Here is an 18,286-nt window from a genome sequence, read left to right as displayed (position 1 = left end):
AAGTTTTACAAAGTCAATTGCAGGCTTGTCCATAGCATTTGGGGTGTAGGCAGAAAGGCTGATCAAGCCTCCTTTTCCAATAGAAAAAAAAGATAATGTTCTCCATAAGAAGTGGAGTTTTTAGGATGCCGCCCATGTGGGTTATGGTGGTGGCTGCTTCTGTAACCGGGAGAACTTGACCGGGTAGCTGGTCCCCTCCCGCATACACACCCCTCATGTCTGAGCACCAGCAATGAGGTAGGACCTCTTTCCCATGAAGGAACCATCCCTGGAATGTGGTGCCCACTGAATCCAAGGTTCCATTTTACAAAAATTAAGTCTACCCATCAGCAGTTTATTGAAGTCCATGAACATAATCCATAGAAAGAATGCTTAGAGGTTTCTGTTCCCAGGTGTAAGGTTTTCATGAACAAAGGCTTTTTTTCAAGCTGAGGTCTCCCAGGAGATCAAATTTTCTCATGAATGTTAAAACTTCTTGCCCCAAAAGAAAGCCCAAGATGTCTTATATCCTTATCCCCAAGTTGCTGCAAGACGTAACTAAACCCAGAACTTAGGAACTGTCCTTCAGGTGTGAAAGGAGGGAGAGCTGAAATGGGTGAATTGTATGTGGGGGCCTTGATCCCTCCCATGCCCATCACTTGGCCCACATGTTACGTTGAACTGAGCATCGTGGATGTGTTACCAGTTCTTACAAAGCTTGAATGGGATGTATGTGCTCCAGTATGACGCTATCGTCCAGCCAGAGGACAATAGCATCGGAAAATGCCGTCCTGAGGCTGGCAGTCCAGGCACCCTCAAGCCAGGATCCATGAATATTTATTTATGCCTAGCTTCCCGGGACTGTGAAAGGGAGGCGGCTGCTCAGGGGGAAGGCAGAGCCGTCAGGTGCTCAGACAGCTGGATTGCAAAAGAGCATCCGTCTGGAAGCTGTTAGAGAGAAGGTTAAAGCAGATTTCTGAAACTTTCCTGTGCGCTGCTGGCACTCCTCTTCACACAGCGTTGCAGTTTTCATGAAGAAATCCGTGGAGTCCAGCCTTCACTTCCCATTGAATGGGAGTCCATCCCATTCAAGCTTTGTGTTTGGGTGGGCAATGTTCAGAGTGGTTGGAGGCTAAGAGCGCCTATGTGCAGGATAACCTTAAGACTCACGCTGAGGGGATTCTCACCGCCCACCCCTCCACCCCCCGCCCCGTGCCCCCGCATGAGCAGCAGAAGCAAAATGGATGGTTTTGACCATTTTAACCCTTAAGCTGCTGATCTCCCTTATTATAATCAAGCGACTCAATTAGCACGCAGGGAGAGGGGTTCGCACGAGTCGATCCACTTTATATGCAGCAGGGACACTCACAGAGGAGGATTTCACAACACAGGGCTCACCATCCTGTGTAAACCAAGCCACTGTAATCCCAGACAGTGTCACATCTGTCATAAATCCGCGTGGTTTTAAAAGAAGGGACATCTACAGGAGAGAAAAAAAAACACTTCTGTTTTCTTGTCTTCTCTTATCATGTAGTTTTAAAATAGTCGTAACAATAGACCGTTTTTATGTAGGTGAAAGCCATGGCTGCTCGAAAAAGCAGTGGACACTTTTTGTTGGCTAATTTGCAAAACAGTTCAGTGATTGGTGTGGTGTTTATTATAAAATGATGACAAAAGGGTGCTGGTGGTTTTAATAGTTTTAGCTTACGAGGGCTGTCGTTAATTTTGTCTGTAGTGTTGCAGGTGAAAAAATGCACAATGGATAAATAGTCTATATTGGTTTAACTGAACATAATATATAGTGTGTTCTGGAGTTGTTTGTCTCAATAGACTATAGTAATCAAAAGTAATGAACCTATTATGTGCAGGACCTTGGAGAGTGTCGAATGGCAGTAAAAGTGTGGCGCATAAAAGGTTTATTAAAGGAAATTAAAGCCCATCATTGCCACACCTGCTCCCCTATTATAAGTCTATGGCAGGTCAGCGCTTTCCATCACAACTCAGCCTCGGAGAGCAGAGATGCGTCTCCCATCCTCATTGCAGGCACACCGCATCCCCGCCTGTGTCAGGATTTAAGGATGGAAGCCGTGGAGAGCACCTTCTGCCTGCCTCTGATTTCCAACCAGCGAAACAACTTGTTTCTGTTTCAGAATTCTTCTGGTAAAGTGCAAATGTGAATTAAACTGAGATGCTTAACAGATCCTAGTGAAATGGTTGGGGGTAGTCGGGTCAGAATCTATCTCCATGTGGACTAAAATAGCAGACTTTTTAAGTCTTGGCATCCCTTTGATAATTCACTTGGTTATATTTAAGATCATTAGTAATGATATTTTAGGGAATTGATGCTGACTGAAACAACACTCAAAGTTTTCTCTCCTTATAGATGTGGATGATTATAACTCACCTCTATTCTGGAATTACCAGAGTAAATGTCATCATCATTTCCAGTGGTATTTTACAATAGGGGCATTTTGAAGTTTTGTGCTACATTGGTTTTTTACACTGGGAGTTTTTTTTTCTAACTTAGAAACAGGCCCGTATCCGAAGCTGGTCATGCATGTGTGTTCAGTTCTGTCCAACTCTGTGTGATCCTATGGGCTGTAGCCTGCCAGCCTCCTCTGTCCATAGGATTTTTCAGGCAAGAAATACTGGAGTGGGTGGCCATTCCCTCCTCCAGGGGATCTGCCTGACCTAGGGATAGAACCCACATCTCTTGTGTCTCCTGCATTGGCAGGCGGGTTCTTTAAAAAAAAGGCCTGTATCCAAAAGGTTCTAGAAATACAAGGGAATCTGGTTGAGTAACTTAGTCTGGAACATTTTGATTTGGTATCTGAGGTTTTGTCTCTTTCACAACCACTGTTAGTCAGACCATTCTTCTTTCCATCTTCATGATGCTGAAAGTGTCTGAGTCGCTAGTGAACACTTGCAGACAAGAACATCTGCCTTCTTGTCCATTTCCTCTGGTTTCAGCATCTACAGAAGTATTTCCAGAACTTGCGGGCTGTAAGAGCAGTCACGGTTCTGTCTCCACAGAGTCAGATGCTGTTCAGCAATGGGAAAGCTCCTCTGCTCTTCATAATGACCTAAAGATCTTCTAGTGGCCTGTGTTTGTATTTTAGTCAATGTCAAAGGAATGACCCAGGACTTTGTGTTCACATTACAGATGGATGCAGAGGCTAAAGATAAAACGCTTCGTACCCGTGCAAAAGGAACCAAGGGTGAGTTAGCGTGCAGATTCCGTGACCCTGTGCCCAGCACACCATGAAATGTGGGCATCCCATGCTTGGTCCCTGATGGGTTGTCAGGAGGATCACAACTTCCTTAGGATTCCCGTTTTTAAATCAAGCCAGGACGCTGCATCATGGCACTCTGTGGCTAAAGAATATGAACCAGGAATTGAAGGACCCGGAAAAGGCCAAATAATGTAGGATGCTAATGTTTACGAAATGCAACCATGAGTAGATTTAAACATCCTGCAAAACAGTATAAGGGTCAGCAAGGGAAGAAGGCTTTGTGGAGACCTCAAATTATCGACGTGACCTTTAACATCCAAGGGAAAAGTCCAAACCGTTCATTTATTGCCAAAGTGGGTTTTGATTTTTATGTTATCTGGTTTAGTGGCTCCCAATCTAAACTTCATGTGAGTAAAATGACGATGTTTGGTTTTAGACTGTCCCCGCCAGGGATTCCGGCAGCTCTGCAAAGTCATGTCTGAAAGGTTTAACTTGCCGGTTACCCTCTCTTTTTGTAACCAACAGATGGTAATGTAATATTGAAATATAAACAGGCCCTTGATGATCGAAACATCTGGAAAACAGGATTGACTGGCAATAATACCCCTTAAGGAAAATAACTTTTATTATAATTAGCTATATTTGTGTGACCCTCCATTCTAAACGGAAGGTTCAGCCTGGCCTCTGGAGGGAGCCAGTAGCTGTTCCTGGCCTGACCCACCTCAGGTTGGCCTCCTGGTGGAGGAAGGGTTGGGCTGGGGAGTGATCACACAGTCGTTTGGAAGCATTTTGAGATTTACAGTTGAAACCGTCTAATCAAATTCGATGCTTTTGTTAGTTGTGTTTATGTTGTGTAGTCAAGGTACATAATCCCCATTTCAGTGAATTATGGAATCACCCATTTTTTAAAATTCCAGGATGATTTTTTTTTTCAGTTAAAATAGAACCCTGACTATCATTAGGCATGATAACCAAAATGCAGAATCATGCATTTGCATTTGGTCCAAGATATGGACATTTTCTGTACCCAAACTGAAGTTGTGCAGTATTCTTTCCCAGGTTTAGTTAAAGTTACTTTAAAAGTAATTACATCATATATCCTATTATTTGGAGCAACTTCCCTGGTGGCTCAGTGGAAAAGAATCTGCCTGTAAGGCAGGACATACAGGTTTGATCCCTGGCTCGGGAAGATCTCCTGTAGAGGGAAATGGCAACCCACTCCAGTATTCTTGCCTGGGAAATCCCATGGACAGAGGAGCCTGGTGGGCTACAGTCCCTAATATTTGGAATGCAATTTTGGAAACATCAAAGTTTTAGGCAGCAAAGTTCTCCATGGAATAAGAGTTTAGTGATAATATCCTAGCACTGTTTAGGATAGGCTCACGTCTGCCATAAATATCAGTATTCTAGGAACTGTATTTGGATTGTTCAAATCTCTTATTCTGGCTTCTGAAAGCACACGACTCTCTCGTACTTCAAATGCATTTTAATTTGCCATTCTTTTTGGACTTTGAATCCTTTTGGCACATACATAAGCACTCTTAAACAGAGCCAAAATGTTGTTGGAGAAATGAAACAACTGTTTCTCATGTAGCGTGAGTCATCTTTAAAACCACCTGTTGTCTCTCTCAATATGCTGCTTATTCTGTGGTAGGCAGGTATTTATAAACATGAACTTCTTTAGTTCCCATCATTGCTTTTTTTTCCTCTGACTGCTTTCTTTTGCAAATTTATTTATTTTTTTAATTGAAGGATAATTGCTTTACATAATTTTGTTGTTTTCTGTCAAACATCAACATGAATCAGCCATAGGTGTACATATATCTCCTCCTCTTTCACCTTCCTCCCATCTTCCTCCCTGTCCCACCCCTCAAGGTTGATACACAGCCCCTGTTTGAGTTCCCTGAGACATACAGCATTCCCATTGGCTATCTATTTTACATTTGGTAATGTAAGTTTCCATGTTACTCTCTCCATACATCTTACCCTCTCCTCCCCTCTCCCCATGTCCGTAAGTCTTTGGAAAAATCAAAGCTCTTCTTTCTGTAAGTGTCTTATTTTTAACTGGAGGTTGAAATTAACATGACTCAAACTTCTCCTCTTTCTCCAGGAATAAAATTTATGGAACAGAATCTTAGGATATTTATTAATAAAATATTGTCCATTTTATTTAAATGCTTGTTTAATATAAATAAAATGCAAACAAGATTCTTTTGAAAATTTTCGTAGAGACAACAAAATTGATTTAAAAAGTAGTTCAGGGACTTCCCTCGCAGTCCAATGGTTAAGACTTCACCTTCTAATGCAGAGGTGTGGGTTCAATACATGGTCGGGGAGCTAAGATCTCACATACCTTGCAGCCAAAAAACCAAAACATAAAGCAGAAGCAATAGTGTAACAAATTCAATAGACTTTAAAAAATGGTCCACACTAAAAAAAAACCTTAAAATAAAAAGTAATTTGTCCTCTGTGCTGCTGTACTTTTTTGGTGAGATTTTAGAGACAGGTATTTGGAAGTTGATCCATGACTGCAAAGTCCCAGGGTCACTGGAGGCCTGATCCAGAACTATCTGTTCTGGGCCCTGGTCACCTGTCTTCTTGTGTCCAAAGAACTGGAAAGATGAATCAGCACAAAGGGAAACTGTTGGGTCTGCACTAATCAGGGCTTCCCAAGTGGCGCTAGAAGACACCTACCAATGCAGGAGATGTAGGAGACTTGGGTTTTTGATTCCTGGGTCGGAGGAGGGCCTGGTAACCCACTCCAATATTCCTGTCTAGAGAATCCCATGGACAGAGGAACCTGGTGGGCTATAGTCCATGAGGTTGAAAAGAGTCAGACAATACTACAGTGACTTAGCACGCATGTAATGCACTAACCATGCACTGGCCGTTATCCCGAGCAGGTGAAAGGTTGCTCTCATGCAGTTTACAAAATTACGCACTGATTTTCCTTTTCTGTCTTTCTTTTTGTCAGTAGCACCAATGGATTCTCTAATCCAGGAGCTCAGGTAAGAGTTGCCCTACTTTACTTTTTCTAAGATTGATTGGCTTTAATTATTAGAATGTTTTGTACTTTTCAAGCCTCAGATCCTCATTTGGCGGTGAGCACTAAGCCAGTGGGCTTAGTGTGCCTCTGTCTCTGCAGCAAAGAGACAAAGGGGAGAAACTACGGACTGTCCATCTAAAGCAATCCAAGCTAATATTCTGATAACAAGACACCGTTTTTCTGTAACGTGAGCGGTTTCCCACTTTCTCCTCATAGGGTGTGCTGCCTCTGTGTGCACACCCCACATGTGGTTTGTTTTCGTGCTGATGGAAACAGAGAACTGAGGTCATCTGAGAACCTGACTGAGGAATAAGCCCAGGATGGTTCTCCTTAATAATCAGATAATTGTTTTTTAGATTCCACATGTAAATGATATCACATGATAGGTCTTTCTTTGTCAGGCTTGTTTTACTTAGTTTGATAATCCCTGGATCCACCAGTGTTGCTACAAGTATATTATTTAATTCCTTTTAAAGGCTGAGGAATATTCCTTTGTACATATGTACCACATCTTCTTTACCCATTCATCTGTTGATGAACACTTAGGTTGCTTCCATGTCTTGGCTAATACAAATGAACTTATTTACAAAACAGAAGTAGACTCACAGACATAGCAAACAAAGTTATCCTTACAAAAAGGAAGAGGGGGATAAATGAGGAGTTTGGGATTAACATAGACACATTACTATATAGAAAATCAATAAATAAGATCCTACTGTATAGCACAGGGAGCTATACTCAATATTTTATAATAACCTCTAATGGAAAAGAATAGGAAAAATAAATTATATATAATATATATGTAGCTGAATCACCGTGCTGTGTACCAAAAATTAACACAACCTTGTGAATCAACATACTTCAATTTAAAAAATTTTAAAAAATTACCAGATAATCATGTGAATTTTTGACTGTAGGTATTTGAATGTAACATGGAATTTGGGGTGGATCTAAGCACTTCAGACTGAGAGACTGTGATATGGGCCTCAGGCAATGCTCTGGAAATTCCAGTTGACTAGTTTTTGCAGAGTAAACTCCAATACATAGGTTTTCTTTCATGGGGTCTTTGCAAGGTCTGGCTTTGTTTTGTTTTAAAGTGCATATTTAGAAAGAAACGCATGTTGCCGATACGTTTTCTGTCCTGGTGCTATTTTTTAACAAGATTTGTCAAGCAAGAGGAACGCCTTATCTCTTCTCTACGTGTGCAAACCCAGAAAGTCCCAAACTCAGGGTCTAATCCATCTTTCTGGAAGCAGCGATAGTATGCGTGTTCCTCGGGGGAAGGAAACTGGAGTACGGGCAGCAGTGTCTGGACACGCACTGGTGTGTGAACCTATAACAGTGTCTGGTACACCTGGAAATTTACAGTGTGTGCATTGACAGTTTACATCCTCATTTTTCCAGGCAGCTGTGCCCTGTGTCTCCCTGAAGGAGTACCTTCGGTCCATTCATCAATTGAATGGGATGGGATCTGTCAGAATTGGGTACAAGCCTTCATGCTGGTGCTTTTCTCTGTGGAAATGTGTTTGTAGGAAAGCCATGGCCCCTTCATCATGGATGTTGTCATTGAGAATTTTACATTTTAAACTGCTTTTATAAGAGTAGAGTCCAGAATACACCCACACATAGGGACAGGATTAAATGGCTGAAGTATCTGGCTCCCTTAAATTCTTGCTTTTGCATCTCTTCTTGTTGACAATTCCTGTTTGTTTGGAGATGATGTCTCTGAGGAGTAGAGGAGAGAAGTGGACAGTGCTCAAGGATTCAGGGGTCTGTGATACGTGCCCTCCCAGGGGGGATTCTTGGGGGTCTCACTGCTGAAGAACTAAGTGTGTTTTCCAGTAGGGTTCTTTGTAGGGAGTTAAACTACTCAGAGGCAGGGAAGGCCTTTTGAGTAATGTGTCTTGAAGAATAATGTGAAAAACAAAGGAAAATTTTGGAGAAATGAATATATTTTGTGTTTGAACTAAATTCATAGAGAAAAAAAGAGGACTTTAGCAGAAAGAAACAGCTTTGTGAGAGAAGCAGCATTGTTTAAATAATCTCATTGGAAAAGACCCTGATGCTGGGAAACACTGAAGGCAGGAGAGGGGGACAACAGAGGATGAGATGGTTGGATGGCATCACTGACTTGATGGATGTGAGTTGGAGCAAGCTCTGGGAGTTGGTGATAGACAGGGAAGCCTGGTGTGCTGCAGTCCATGGGGTCACAAAGAGTCGGACACAACTGAGTCGGACACAACTGAGTGACTGAATTGAACTTAACTAATGAAGAAATAGAGATTACTATCTAAGTGATAATTAAATATGTTAATATTTATTAACATCAATAATTACAGTCAAACTAATATTTATTGAGAGCCAGAGAGTCCTGAGTGTCCTGGAGCAGTTTATTTCATCAATTCTCCAAGAACCTTACAAGGTAGAAACTATTATTTTTCCAGTTTTTGGATGAAGAAAGTGAAAATAAATAGTTTACATAAATAGCCTAAGATTAAACAACTAATAAGGAATTCAGACTTCTAACTCAGGCCAGCTCCTCACCCTGGCTGCGTGCTCTCTCCTGTGCAATTAATGCTGATTATCCAGCATATGAATCAAAAAGAAAGTCTGCCATCCATGTCCTCAGAATCTGGATTGTTACAGTTTTGTAGTGTAACCCTTATGGTTTATTTTTCAAAGCCTGTTGGTGTTCAGTTGCTCAGTTGTGTCCAACTCTTTGTGATCCCATGGACTGTAGCTTGCCAGGATCCTCTGTCCATGGGATTTTCCAGGCAAGAATACTGGAGTGGGTTGTCATTCCCTTCTCCAGGGGATCTTCCTGACCGAGGGATCGAACTTGCATTTCAAAGCCTAGTTTTCTGAAATTCAAAAAAGAATACACTTCAATTAAAAATAACATTTCCTAGTCTTCTAATTTTCTAAATAAATGTTTGTCAGATATTCAATTTTACCTAACTTGTCATTAAATTAGTTAATCAATTCAGAAAGCTTGTGATAATTGCTGGAAAATTCATAAGCAAAATGAATTCACCTATTTTTTTCTTTACTGAGAATGATTTTATAAAAATTACTGATTATTGTTAATTTGATAATTACTTATTTTCAACAGCCTGATCATGCTCAGGCTAAATAGGTCTCAAGCTGTTTCTTAAATGGCTCAAGTTGATCCAGGTATGAATCCTAATTGCCATTCTATATAAACCCTGAAAAAAGTCTGATTTGTACGGAAAATTATAGTCTTGGTCTCTTTTTAATTTTGTCCAACTTCATCCATTTGCTACAGTTGTTCCTCTGACTGATTCTGCAGCTTTGTTCTAGTCCAGAACCCAGAATTTGTTGCTCCTGAATTCTGAGTATCTAAGGAAATGTGGCTGATTTTCCCCAGTGTAAAACTTGTGGCTCTTTTGCAGAGAACCTTGGCAACTTTATTTAGTTCTTTCTTTTAGAATGTATTGGACATGTTATTGCTTCTACAGCTACTACTTACAAAAACACTAATACAAATGAAGCTGATTTAAATATACTGCATATTGTTCCTGACACTAATAAAAATTGATACTGACATTCTCATCTTCTTATGATCCTCTATGTCAGCTACTATCCTCACCATTAAAAAAGCAATTTATAACCCCAGACCCACCTTTAATCATGTGTCTTATTAGCATTTCCAGCTTTTCCTCCAGCACAATTCAGGTTACATGTGGTGCTGAGGGGGCTCTCATGCGTCCATCTAAATCATGACCGTTGGATTTTCTATGCTCTTTTCTTTTATTACTGTTATCCTTAATCTGATCCTCCTGCAATTGCATCTGCTAATATTGGTAATTGTGTTGTGCGTCTGTAAAGTGTTTTACACCAGTCCAGCCCCTCTTCTCTCATTAGGAAAATATATTCCAGCCTCTGAAATGGCTTTTCTATGTGACTCTTTAGAGGCACAAGTGAATTCAAGGCTCTTAATTATATTAGAGGTAAATCCCACTGTCCTTTCATGGTCTTATTGCTGCCTCCTAGTTAGATGAAGTTTTGTAATAAAATTTTAATTTAGTTATCTCTTTACTTTGTTCGGTCACTAAATCGTGTCTGACTCTTTGTGACCCCATGGACTGCAGCAAGTCAGGCATCCCTGTCCTTCACAATCTCCTGGAGTTTGCTCAAATACATGTCCATTGAGTGATGCTATCCAACCATCTCATCCTCTGCCATCTCCTTCTCCTTTTGTCTTCAATCTTTCCCAGCATCAGGGTCTTTTCTAATGAGTTGGCTCTTAACATCAGGCGGCCAAAGGATTGGAGCTTCACCTTCAGCACCATCCCTTCCAATGAATATTCAGTGTTGATTTCAAGTGACATTGTCTAGGTCTAACTGACAAGCTGGGTTGGGGGAAGTTAGTGCTTTATTCCCGCAAGGGTCTTTGACTGAAAGAGACTGGACCAGAGTCAGAACTGTGGGCCTGTCTGTGGTCCAGAGTGTACTCCATGTCTCACTGGACACAGTGTAGCCACTGTATTGCCCCGATACTGCAGACCCTAGCATTCCTTTGTTCCCCCAATAGTCTTTACTTTTTAGAGCAATTTAGAGTCACAGCAAAACTGAGCAGAAGGTGCAGAACTCCACACAGACCCCCCACAGCCTCCCCCACCGTCAGCACCCCCACCGGGTGGTATCTTTGTTACAGCGGATGAACCTGCACTGCCATGTTGAGATCCCATCTCAGCATCCGCATTTGGGGGAATATTTACTTACACCTCATCAACAGATGAATAAATCAAGGTGGACTATATCAGACCTACAAACCAAGCCTAGCACGTTTTCTTGATTCACAGCACTGCTGATTAGAGATCACTCTCCTTCCTTCCGGATTTTTGTATTCCATGAATGAGTGATGTGATTTTAAGTCTGTGTTAAAATACCTGGAGTACGTACAAATCTCTGTTCATTCTAGTTGTTTTCCTTTCAAAACGCTGTCTCCCAGGCGATGAACTGGTGTGGGCCTTGTCCTTCCAAGATGGATTTTTACACATCAGGAGGTGTGTATTGTTTTTGCCATTGGCCTGAGGTCAAGGACGGGCCTTTAGAACGGGGCCAACACAGCAGGCGGAACTGAGAGACTGAAGAGCAGTGCTCTCCAGTTTGCATCTATAATGTGACGGTTGCGTGGGGCGGGTGCTCCCCAGCTTAGTTGTGTATGTTTTACTTTCCATCATAAAGCCTGAATTTTGGGAAAAACAGCATGGGGCTTATACATAACTATTCCAAGTAAAGTTTCTCAGAAAAAAATAAGAACAAGCAAATGTGCTTTCTTTTCTCTACCTTTTCTTTCCATGTTCCAATATTATCACAAGGATGTGGGTGGTACAGGTCAGCCAATGGTTCTAGGACATACAGCGTGAACATCTCCAGAAACCAGACCTTTTCTAAAGCCATGATGCAGGCCACCCTTGTGGGCCACACATGAAGATGTACCCACCGAGGCTTTCGTCTTGCAGAACTCAACCACAGAGATCACTGTTTATCCACTCAGCTCTTCTTTCTCTGGTGCTTGCTCACTTCAGTTGTGTCCGACTGTACGACCCCATAGACTGTAGCCCGCCAGGCTCCTCTGTCCATGGGATTCTCCAGGCAAGAATACTAGAGTAGGTTGCCATTTCCTTCTCCAGGAGATCTCAACCCAGGGAGTGAACCCACATCTCTTGCCTCTCCTGCCTTGGCAGGCAGTTTCTTTACCACTAGCGCCACCTGGATACACAAACCTTTTTACACAGCACAATTTGCTACTCTTGATTGAGGAAAGAATATTTCCTTCCTTGGTGTTTGTTCAGCACTTACTCTGCACCAGCGTTGCCCCAGTTAGCACATTGGTATAATAAACCAGGGGATTATATGATAACATCCCTCCTCCTACTTGGGGACCAGGTGTCACCCAGAGCCTACCTGCTCAGAGCACCCCTGGGTGCTTATTAGAAGTGCAGGTTCCCAGGCTAACTCCAGACTGAACCTGCATTCTTATGAGGTCTCTGAGGGCATGGCAACCACTCCAGTATGCTTGCCTGGGAAATCCCATGGACAGAGGAGCCTGCGAGCCACAGTCTGTTGGGTTGCAAGGAGTGAGACACGATTGAGTGACTAACACTTTCACTTTTCACAGGCATCTACAATGTATTCTCAGAGGATTTGGTTATGTCTCAGACAAAATCCAGAGTCTCTTTCAGCTTCCATGGATCACGTGACTGCCTTGTCGCCTTGATGTGTAGGTAACCAATGCACTGAGGTTCCTTTCAACCTGCCCAGGCACATCAGAGTTCAGATGCAGTCACTGTCTTCTCACCCAGTTGTTCCATGGAGCATCTCTAACCCAATGTAGAAGTATTTCATTCCATCTCTTATTTCTCCTTCATCTTCTGAGAAGGAAGAATTGACTTGAATCACTGGCAGGTTCTTCATCTCTGCTGTTATCTCTCAAGAAAGCTATTAATGTACCCACTGGAAGTCTCCTCTCAATTACAGTATGTGTTGGCAAACATAAGAGTTCTGACGCTTTGTTGTGTTTTTCCCGCTGGAAGTGTGAACCCAGATAAACCTGTCCCACATGCTGACATGTGAACTCCCTACCCCTAAAGCATGTGTGTGCTTTAGTTGCAGTGTTTTCTCTCTGTGCGTGACTTCCTGGAACTCTTAACGCAGACGGGGACTTTGTCAGGGGAGTGTGTTGGGTGAAACTGGGTGAACCGCCACCCTGGATCCAGGGGGCCTCGTGGTGGGTCAGACCCTCTGTGGGACCTCGGAGCCAAGTTCAGATGTCACATCCCTCTGCCTTCTTGACTAAGGCTGCTCCGTGCAGTATTTTCAGTCTCGGCCTCTGGGTCCCGAGAACTGTCCCCCACCTCCAAGCAGAGCTTAACTGGCCTCCGGCTTTATGCAGATGTGCCTTCTGACTTGTCTTCGCCTTTGAAGCTCTCTGCTGCCTTTTCACTTCATTTTTTTCCTTGTGTGATCATTCTCCTTGTTTATTTCATCCTCCTTGAAACAGAAAGTGCTTTTCTCGTATCACATCCACTTCCAAATGTTCTTCTTCCAGTCTCATCACCAGACTGTTTTCTGCAGGAAACCCCAAGCCTAAAACTCCTTCTTATTTTATTTTATTTTATGTTATATCATTCTCTTTCCATCTCAATTCTACTACATCTGTTCCTGGCAGCATTCTCTCCTTTATCTTTTCCCCTGTAGGATTTGTAGTCACTCTTTAAGGCTAATGACTAATGTCATCTCCGCCGTGAGCTGTCCCCATGACCTCCCAGGCTGACTAATACTTTCTTCCATTGTGTCCCCAAAGTACTTCTTTTCCTGTCTGTTTTAAAGCACTTATTACTTTGAATTATAGCTATTTTATTATTCATTCATCCATCTGTCCACCCATCCAGAAGAAAGCAGATCCCCTGCCTTCAAGTTTAGAATTTGGTTGGTGAGACATCAAAAAAAGAGCAAACTATTGAACAAAACTTTAATGAATCATACATAATTCTTTTTGATATACTGTTAACTTTTTGGAAACAAGATATCTATTTTATTTACTATTGTATCTTTAGTACATGATCTTACTTGAGGTGTTTTTTTTTTTCTTATTGTCTACCAATGTTCATTTAGAGAATAAGTAATGCAATTAGTGGTACAGTGGTAAAGAATCCACCTGCCATTGCAGAAGACACAGGAGACCCGAGTTCAATCCCTGGGTCAGGAAGACCTGGAGACCTGGCAAAGGGATTATTGGCAACTCACTCCAGTATTCTAGCCTGGGAAATCCCATGGACAGAGAAGCTTGGTAGGCTACAGTCCATGAGGTTGCAAAGAGTCAGACATGACTGAGCAAGCACCTTTACCTTGATGTAATTAGTGACTCATATGAAGGAATTTTTATTTAATATGTTGATTCTCTTTTATATAGTGCCTATAACCTCTCTGCTTTCAAATTCTTCAATTCTTTCCCTACTTCTGTCCCTTCAAAGTCAAGACTATTTAAAAGGGTTAAGACCCCATAGTAATAAAATATTAAAAAGTGCCCAAAAAAGTAACAAAAATAAATAAAATCAAGACTGTTTGGCTGGCAAAGCTTCCACCAGCCCCTTGACTACAAACCAGGCCACTCTCACTGTAATAATCATTTCTCATTTATTTTCTCCAATCAATACCTGTTTTCCTCTACAGTCTATTTCATCCAACATAAAAACAAGGTGCTCTTAATTCTGTTACTTTCGCCCTTCATTTCCTTTGGTCATTTTCAGTCAGGAAGAGAAATCACAGTGAGAATGTAAGTGCCTACTGCCTGTTTCTGAGATGCTTTTGTAAGGAATCAGCCAGTGAATCTGTGGACAGGAGGCTTGGGGTCACAGGGCAGCAGGTGGAACCGCTGCTACTGGATGCGTGGACCCTTGGAGGAAGGTGAGCCCTGGAGCGTCTGATTCATGAAGGTGCTCACGTGGTCCTCACCTGAGGTCAGGGACATGCCTCCACTCCATGGCATGCTGCTCATGGAGCAGGATGTTCTCCAGGCCAGGAGAGCCACACTGGTAGGGAAACAATCTCATATGCCCGGGGTGACCATGAAGTCAGCTCTGCTCTTCTGGGTACCCCGTGAAAGCTGAGAGAGTTCAAACCCCCTCAGCCCTCTGAGGGCCTGTGTCCTTGGAGGCAGAGGCAGACACAGAGCCCATCGTCTCTCTTGGGGTCAGGGGCTCCAAGTTCCTTGCAGGAAGGAAGAACTGGCAGGCCCACTCACCTTCCTGACCTCCCCTGCCTCTCTGATTCTATCTCAGCTCTCAGCTCTGGTTCTCCTTCAGCTCCCCAGTCTCTAAACACTGGAGCCCCACCCCAGGTGTGTCCCTGACCCTCTTTGCTGGTGACTTCTTGGTGAACTCTTCCAGGCTTTCAATCCACTTGCGTGTCAAATCCGCTCTTCCCTGAACTTCAGACTCACTCTGATGGGAAGTGACTTGTGGACTTGCAGGCTCAATCTTTAGTTGAGAGCTTCTAAATCAGGGACAGCCTCTAAAAGCAAGTTATTTCAGATTCAGTGGAATACTTGGCTGCCAAAGCACTGCACAGATTTGTGTGTGTGCATATATATACTTGCACATACACATATATAGTGAGATGACACGTACATTTACATACACCCAATTTTAATAATACATCGGAGGAGATGATCCCTGCTAATTCAGCACTCACTTGACTATTTTAACGCTTGATCCTCATTTTAAATATTTCTCCTGCATGGCAGCAAGTTCTGTGAAATGATTCATGATATGTTTTGGTGAAGTGGAGAAGGATAAATGGAAGCCATCCAAATGTCAGACAACTCTTGTTCATACTGATGGCCTTGTGTGTATCTGTAAGTTTCTAGTTTTTTTTTAGTTCAGGGAACTAAGAAAGGAAACTAGATTTATGGACCAAATATCTGCATTCAGGTAAATGTCAAGAAATAAAATCGGCATTTACGATGATAGTCATAAAAGAGCCACATGCTCTAAAAGTGTCTTTTGTCACAGTCGTGTTAAAAGCCAGACATCACCATGTTAGTTGAGGGAGTTGTGTTGCTGTGTTTGTGTATGCCCTGGTCTGTTTTGTTTCCACCAGTGGGTGAGCCTCTCCCTCATGTTGGTCACTCTTGGTGTCTGTTTCTGCTGGTCTTTGACATTGTGCCCTCAGCACACCCACACACAAATGCACACACGCACACAGGTACACACGCACACACACGGGCACACACACAGTGCACACACACACAGGTATACACGCACACACACATGAGCACATACACAGAGCACACGCACACAGGTACACACACACACATGAGCACATACACAGTGCACACGCACACAGGTACACACGCACACACACATGGGCACATACACAGTGCACACACACAAAGGTGCACACGCACACACACACGGGCACATACACAGTGCACACACACACAGGTGCACACGCACACACACATGAGCACATACACAGTGCACACACACAGGTGCACACACACACACACAGGCACATAGTGCACACACACACAGTGCACACACACACACAGGTACACACGCACACACATGGGCACACACACAGTGCACACACAGGTGCACACACACACACACAGGCACATAGTGCACATACACAGGTGCACACGCACACACATGGGCACATACACAATGCACACACACAGGTGCACACGCACACACATGGGCACATACACAGTGCACACAGGTGCACACGCACACACACAGGCACATACACAGTGCACACACACAGGTGCACACGCAGACATGGGTACACACAGTTTCCTCCCAGCCCCCCTTCCCTGGTGTTTCCACCTCACATTCTCTCCCTCTCTCCCCCTTTCCTTCTCTTCACATTACCTTTTCTTCTTTTGCAAATGTCTACTTTCAATGTTCTACTAGACCCACCCCTCTTGAACCTGAGAAAACCATTCTTTTGAACACTGAGAAATATCTATAGTAGAAACCACACCAGGAATAACCAGGAAAAGAAATCAGCAAATAATGAAAAAGGGCAACATTGATAAAAATCCATTCTAGATGATAAAAATGATGTGACTCTCCTTCTTACTACACAATAATCAAATATAAAGACTGCCTGAAAGAAGTATGTGTATATAAATGTCATCTGAAGAAGTGAATTAATTATATTTTAAAGAGCATGAAGCCACTATGTTAGTTGCTAATATGCCAAATATGGTTATGATTATCTTTTGAATGTAAAAACATTGCATTCTTTTTTAATATTTTTATTTTTTAATTAATTAACTAACTTGTCTGTACCAGGTCTTAGTTGTGGCACATGGGATCTTTGCTCTTCACTGCAGCATGGGGGATTTTTAGTTCCAGCCTGTAAAGTCTTAGTTTTGATATGTGGGATCTAGTTCCCTTACCAGGAATCAAACCTGGGCCCCCTGCATTGGGAGAGTGGAGTTTTAGCCACTCAACCACCAGGGAAGCACCCAAAACATTTCATTCTTAAATCAAATTTTTAAACAAATTAAGCCTTACTCTCTGTCATTCTCAATATTCAGAGCCATTCAGAGCCTGCTCTTTAGAAAGAGTTCAAGTCTGCACATCTTGGGGTAAGAAAAAGTCAGTAAATGTTCACAGGAGAGAACAGAGGACACCTGTGTTCTAGTCATTCAGTACTAAAATAGGTGGTACTTTATGCTTCCTGATCTTCGTTTAAAGCCACCAAATGTAGAGTTTACTTGTGTGGTCCTGATGTGTTTCCGGGAGTGACGGCCCCACGATCACAAAGAAGCTGCAAACCCATCCCTAGTTCATGGTTTTACTTTGTGAATAAATAAAGTAGGATTTACTGACTAACCTGCTCCTGTTAACCCCACCCACCACCATCTCTCTTTTGGCTTTCCTCGGTGGAGAGGGCAACTAGAACCAAAAGCCCATGTGGATCAACGACCTGTTGTTCCAAGGAGAATGGGCAGCCACATCGTCTGAACAGTCACTGGGTAGGTTTTGATGCCTCTCCCAGGGAAAGGCAATTCCTGTTTGCATGAAGTCATCTTCATACGCTTACACATGGATGGACTTCAGCTTCAGGCCACATTTATGAAGTGTGATACCAAGACCCAGGCTCATAGATGCATTGGTGCTGGTGCATGCATGCTCAAGTCATGTCTGACTGTTTGCAACCCACGGACTGTAGCCCTCCAGGCTCCTCTGTCCATGGAATTTTCCATGGAGCGAAAATACTGGAGTGGGTTGCCATCTTCTCCTCCAGGGCATCTTCCCAACCCAGGGATCAAACCCTTGTCTCCTGCATCTCCTGCATTGACAGGCGGGTTCTTTACCACCGTGCCGCCTGGGATGTCTATAGATGTACAGGAGATAAGAAATGAACAAGAAGCACTCTGTTCCCTTTTAGACAGTTCCAGGTTACTGGGAGAGACAACGGCAATTAGGGAGTTAAGTTTTACAATCATGGAAACTTCCAGACTCCCATGGTGGCACAAAAGGAG

The 18,286-nt window shown here is 42.8% G+C and overlaps 1 protein-coding gene across 4 annotated transcripts in view; it reads left to right on the top strand.

The window, feature by feature from the left end:
• Positions 1-18,286, top strand: part of ST18 (ST18 C2H2C-type zinc finger transcription factor) — a 91,001-nt gene that overhangs the window by 3,794 nt on the left and 68,921 nt on the right. For 3 of the 4 annotated variants that reach the window (XR_011570570.1, XM_070802529.1, XM_070802531.1), the window contains exons 2-3: positions 3,143-3,197; positions 6,187-6,220. Coding sequence is in view for 3 of the 4 variants with exons in the window: in XM_070802529.1 (XP_070658630.1) it covers positions 3,143-3,197; positions 6,187-6,220 (89 nt within the window). In the remaining variant the exon portion in view is untranslated. The remainder of the gene's footprint in view (positions 1-3,142; positions 3,198-6,186; positions 6,221-18,286) is intronic. The other variant, XM_070802530.1, reaches the window with a different exon arrangement.

The sequence above is a fragment of the Bos indicus genome, chromosome 14 (assembly GCF_029378745.1).
Source record: "Bos indicus isolate NIAB-ARS_2022 breed Sahiwal x Tharparkar chromosome 14, NIAB-ARS_B.indTharparkar_mat_pri_1.0, whole genome shotgun sequence".
NCBI classification, from domain to species: domain Eukaryota; kingdom Metazoa; phylum Chordata; class Mammalia; order Artiodactyla; family Bovidae; genus Bos; species Bos indicus.
This window is presented reverse-complemented; position numbering and strand designations above follow the sequence as displayed.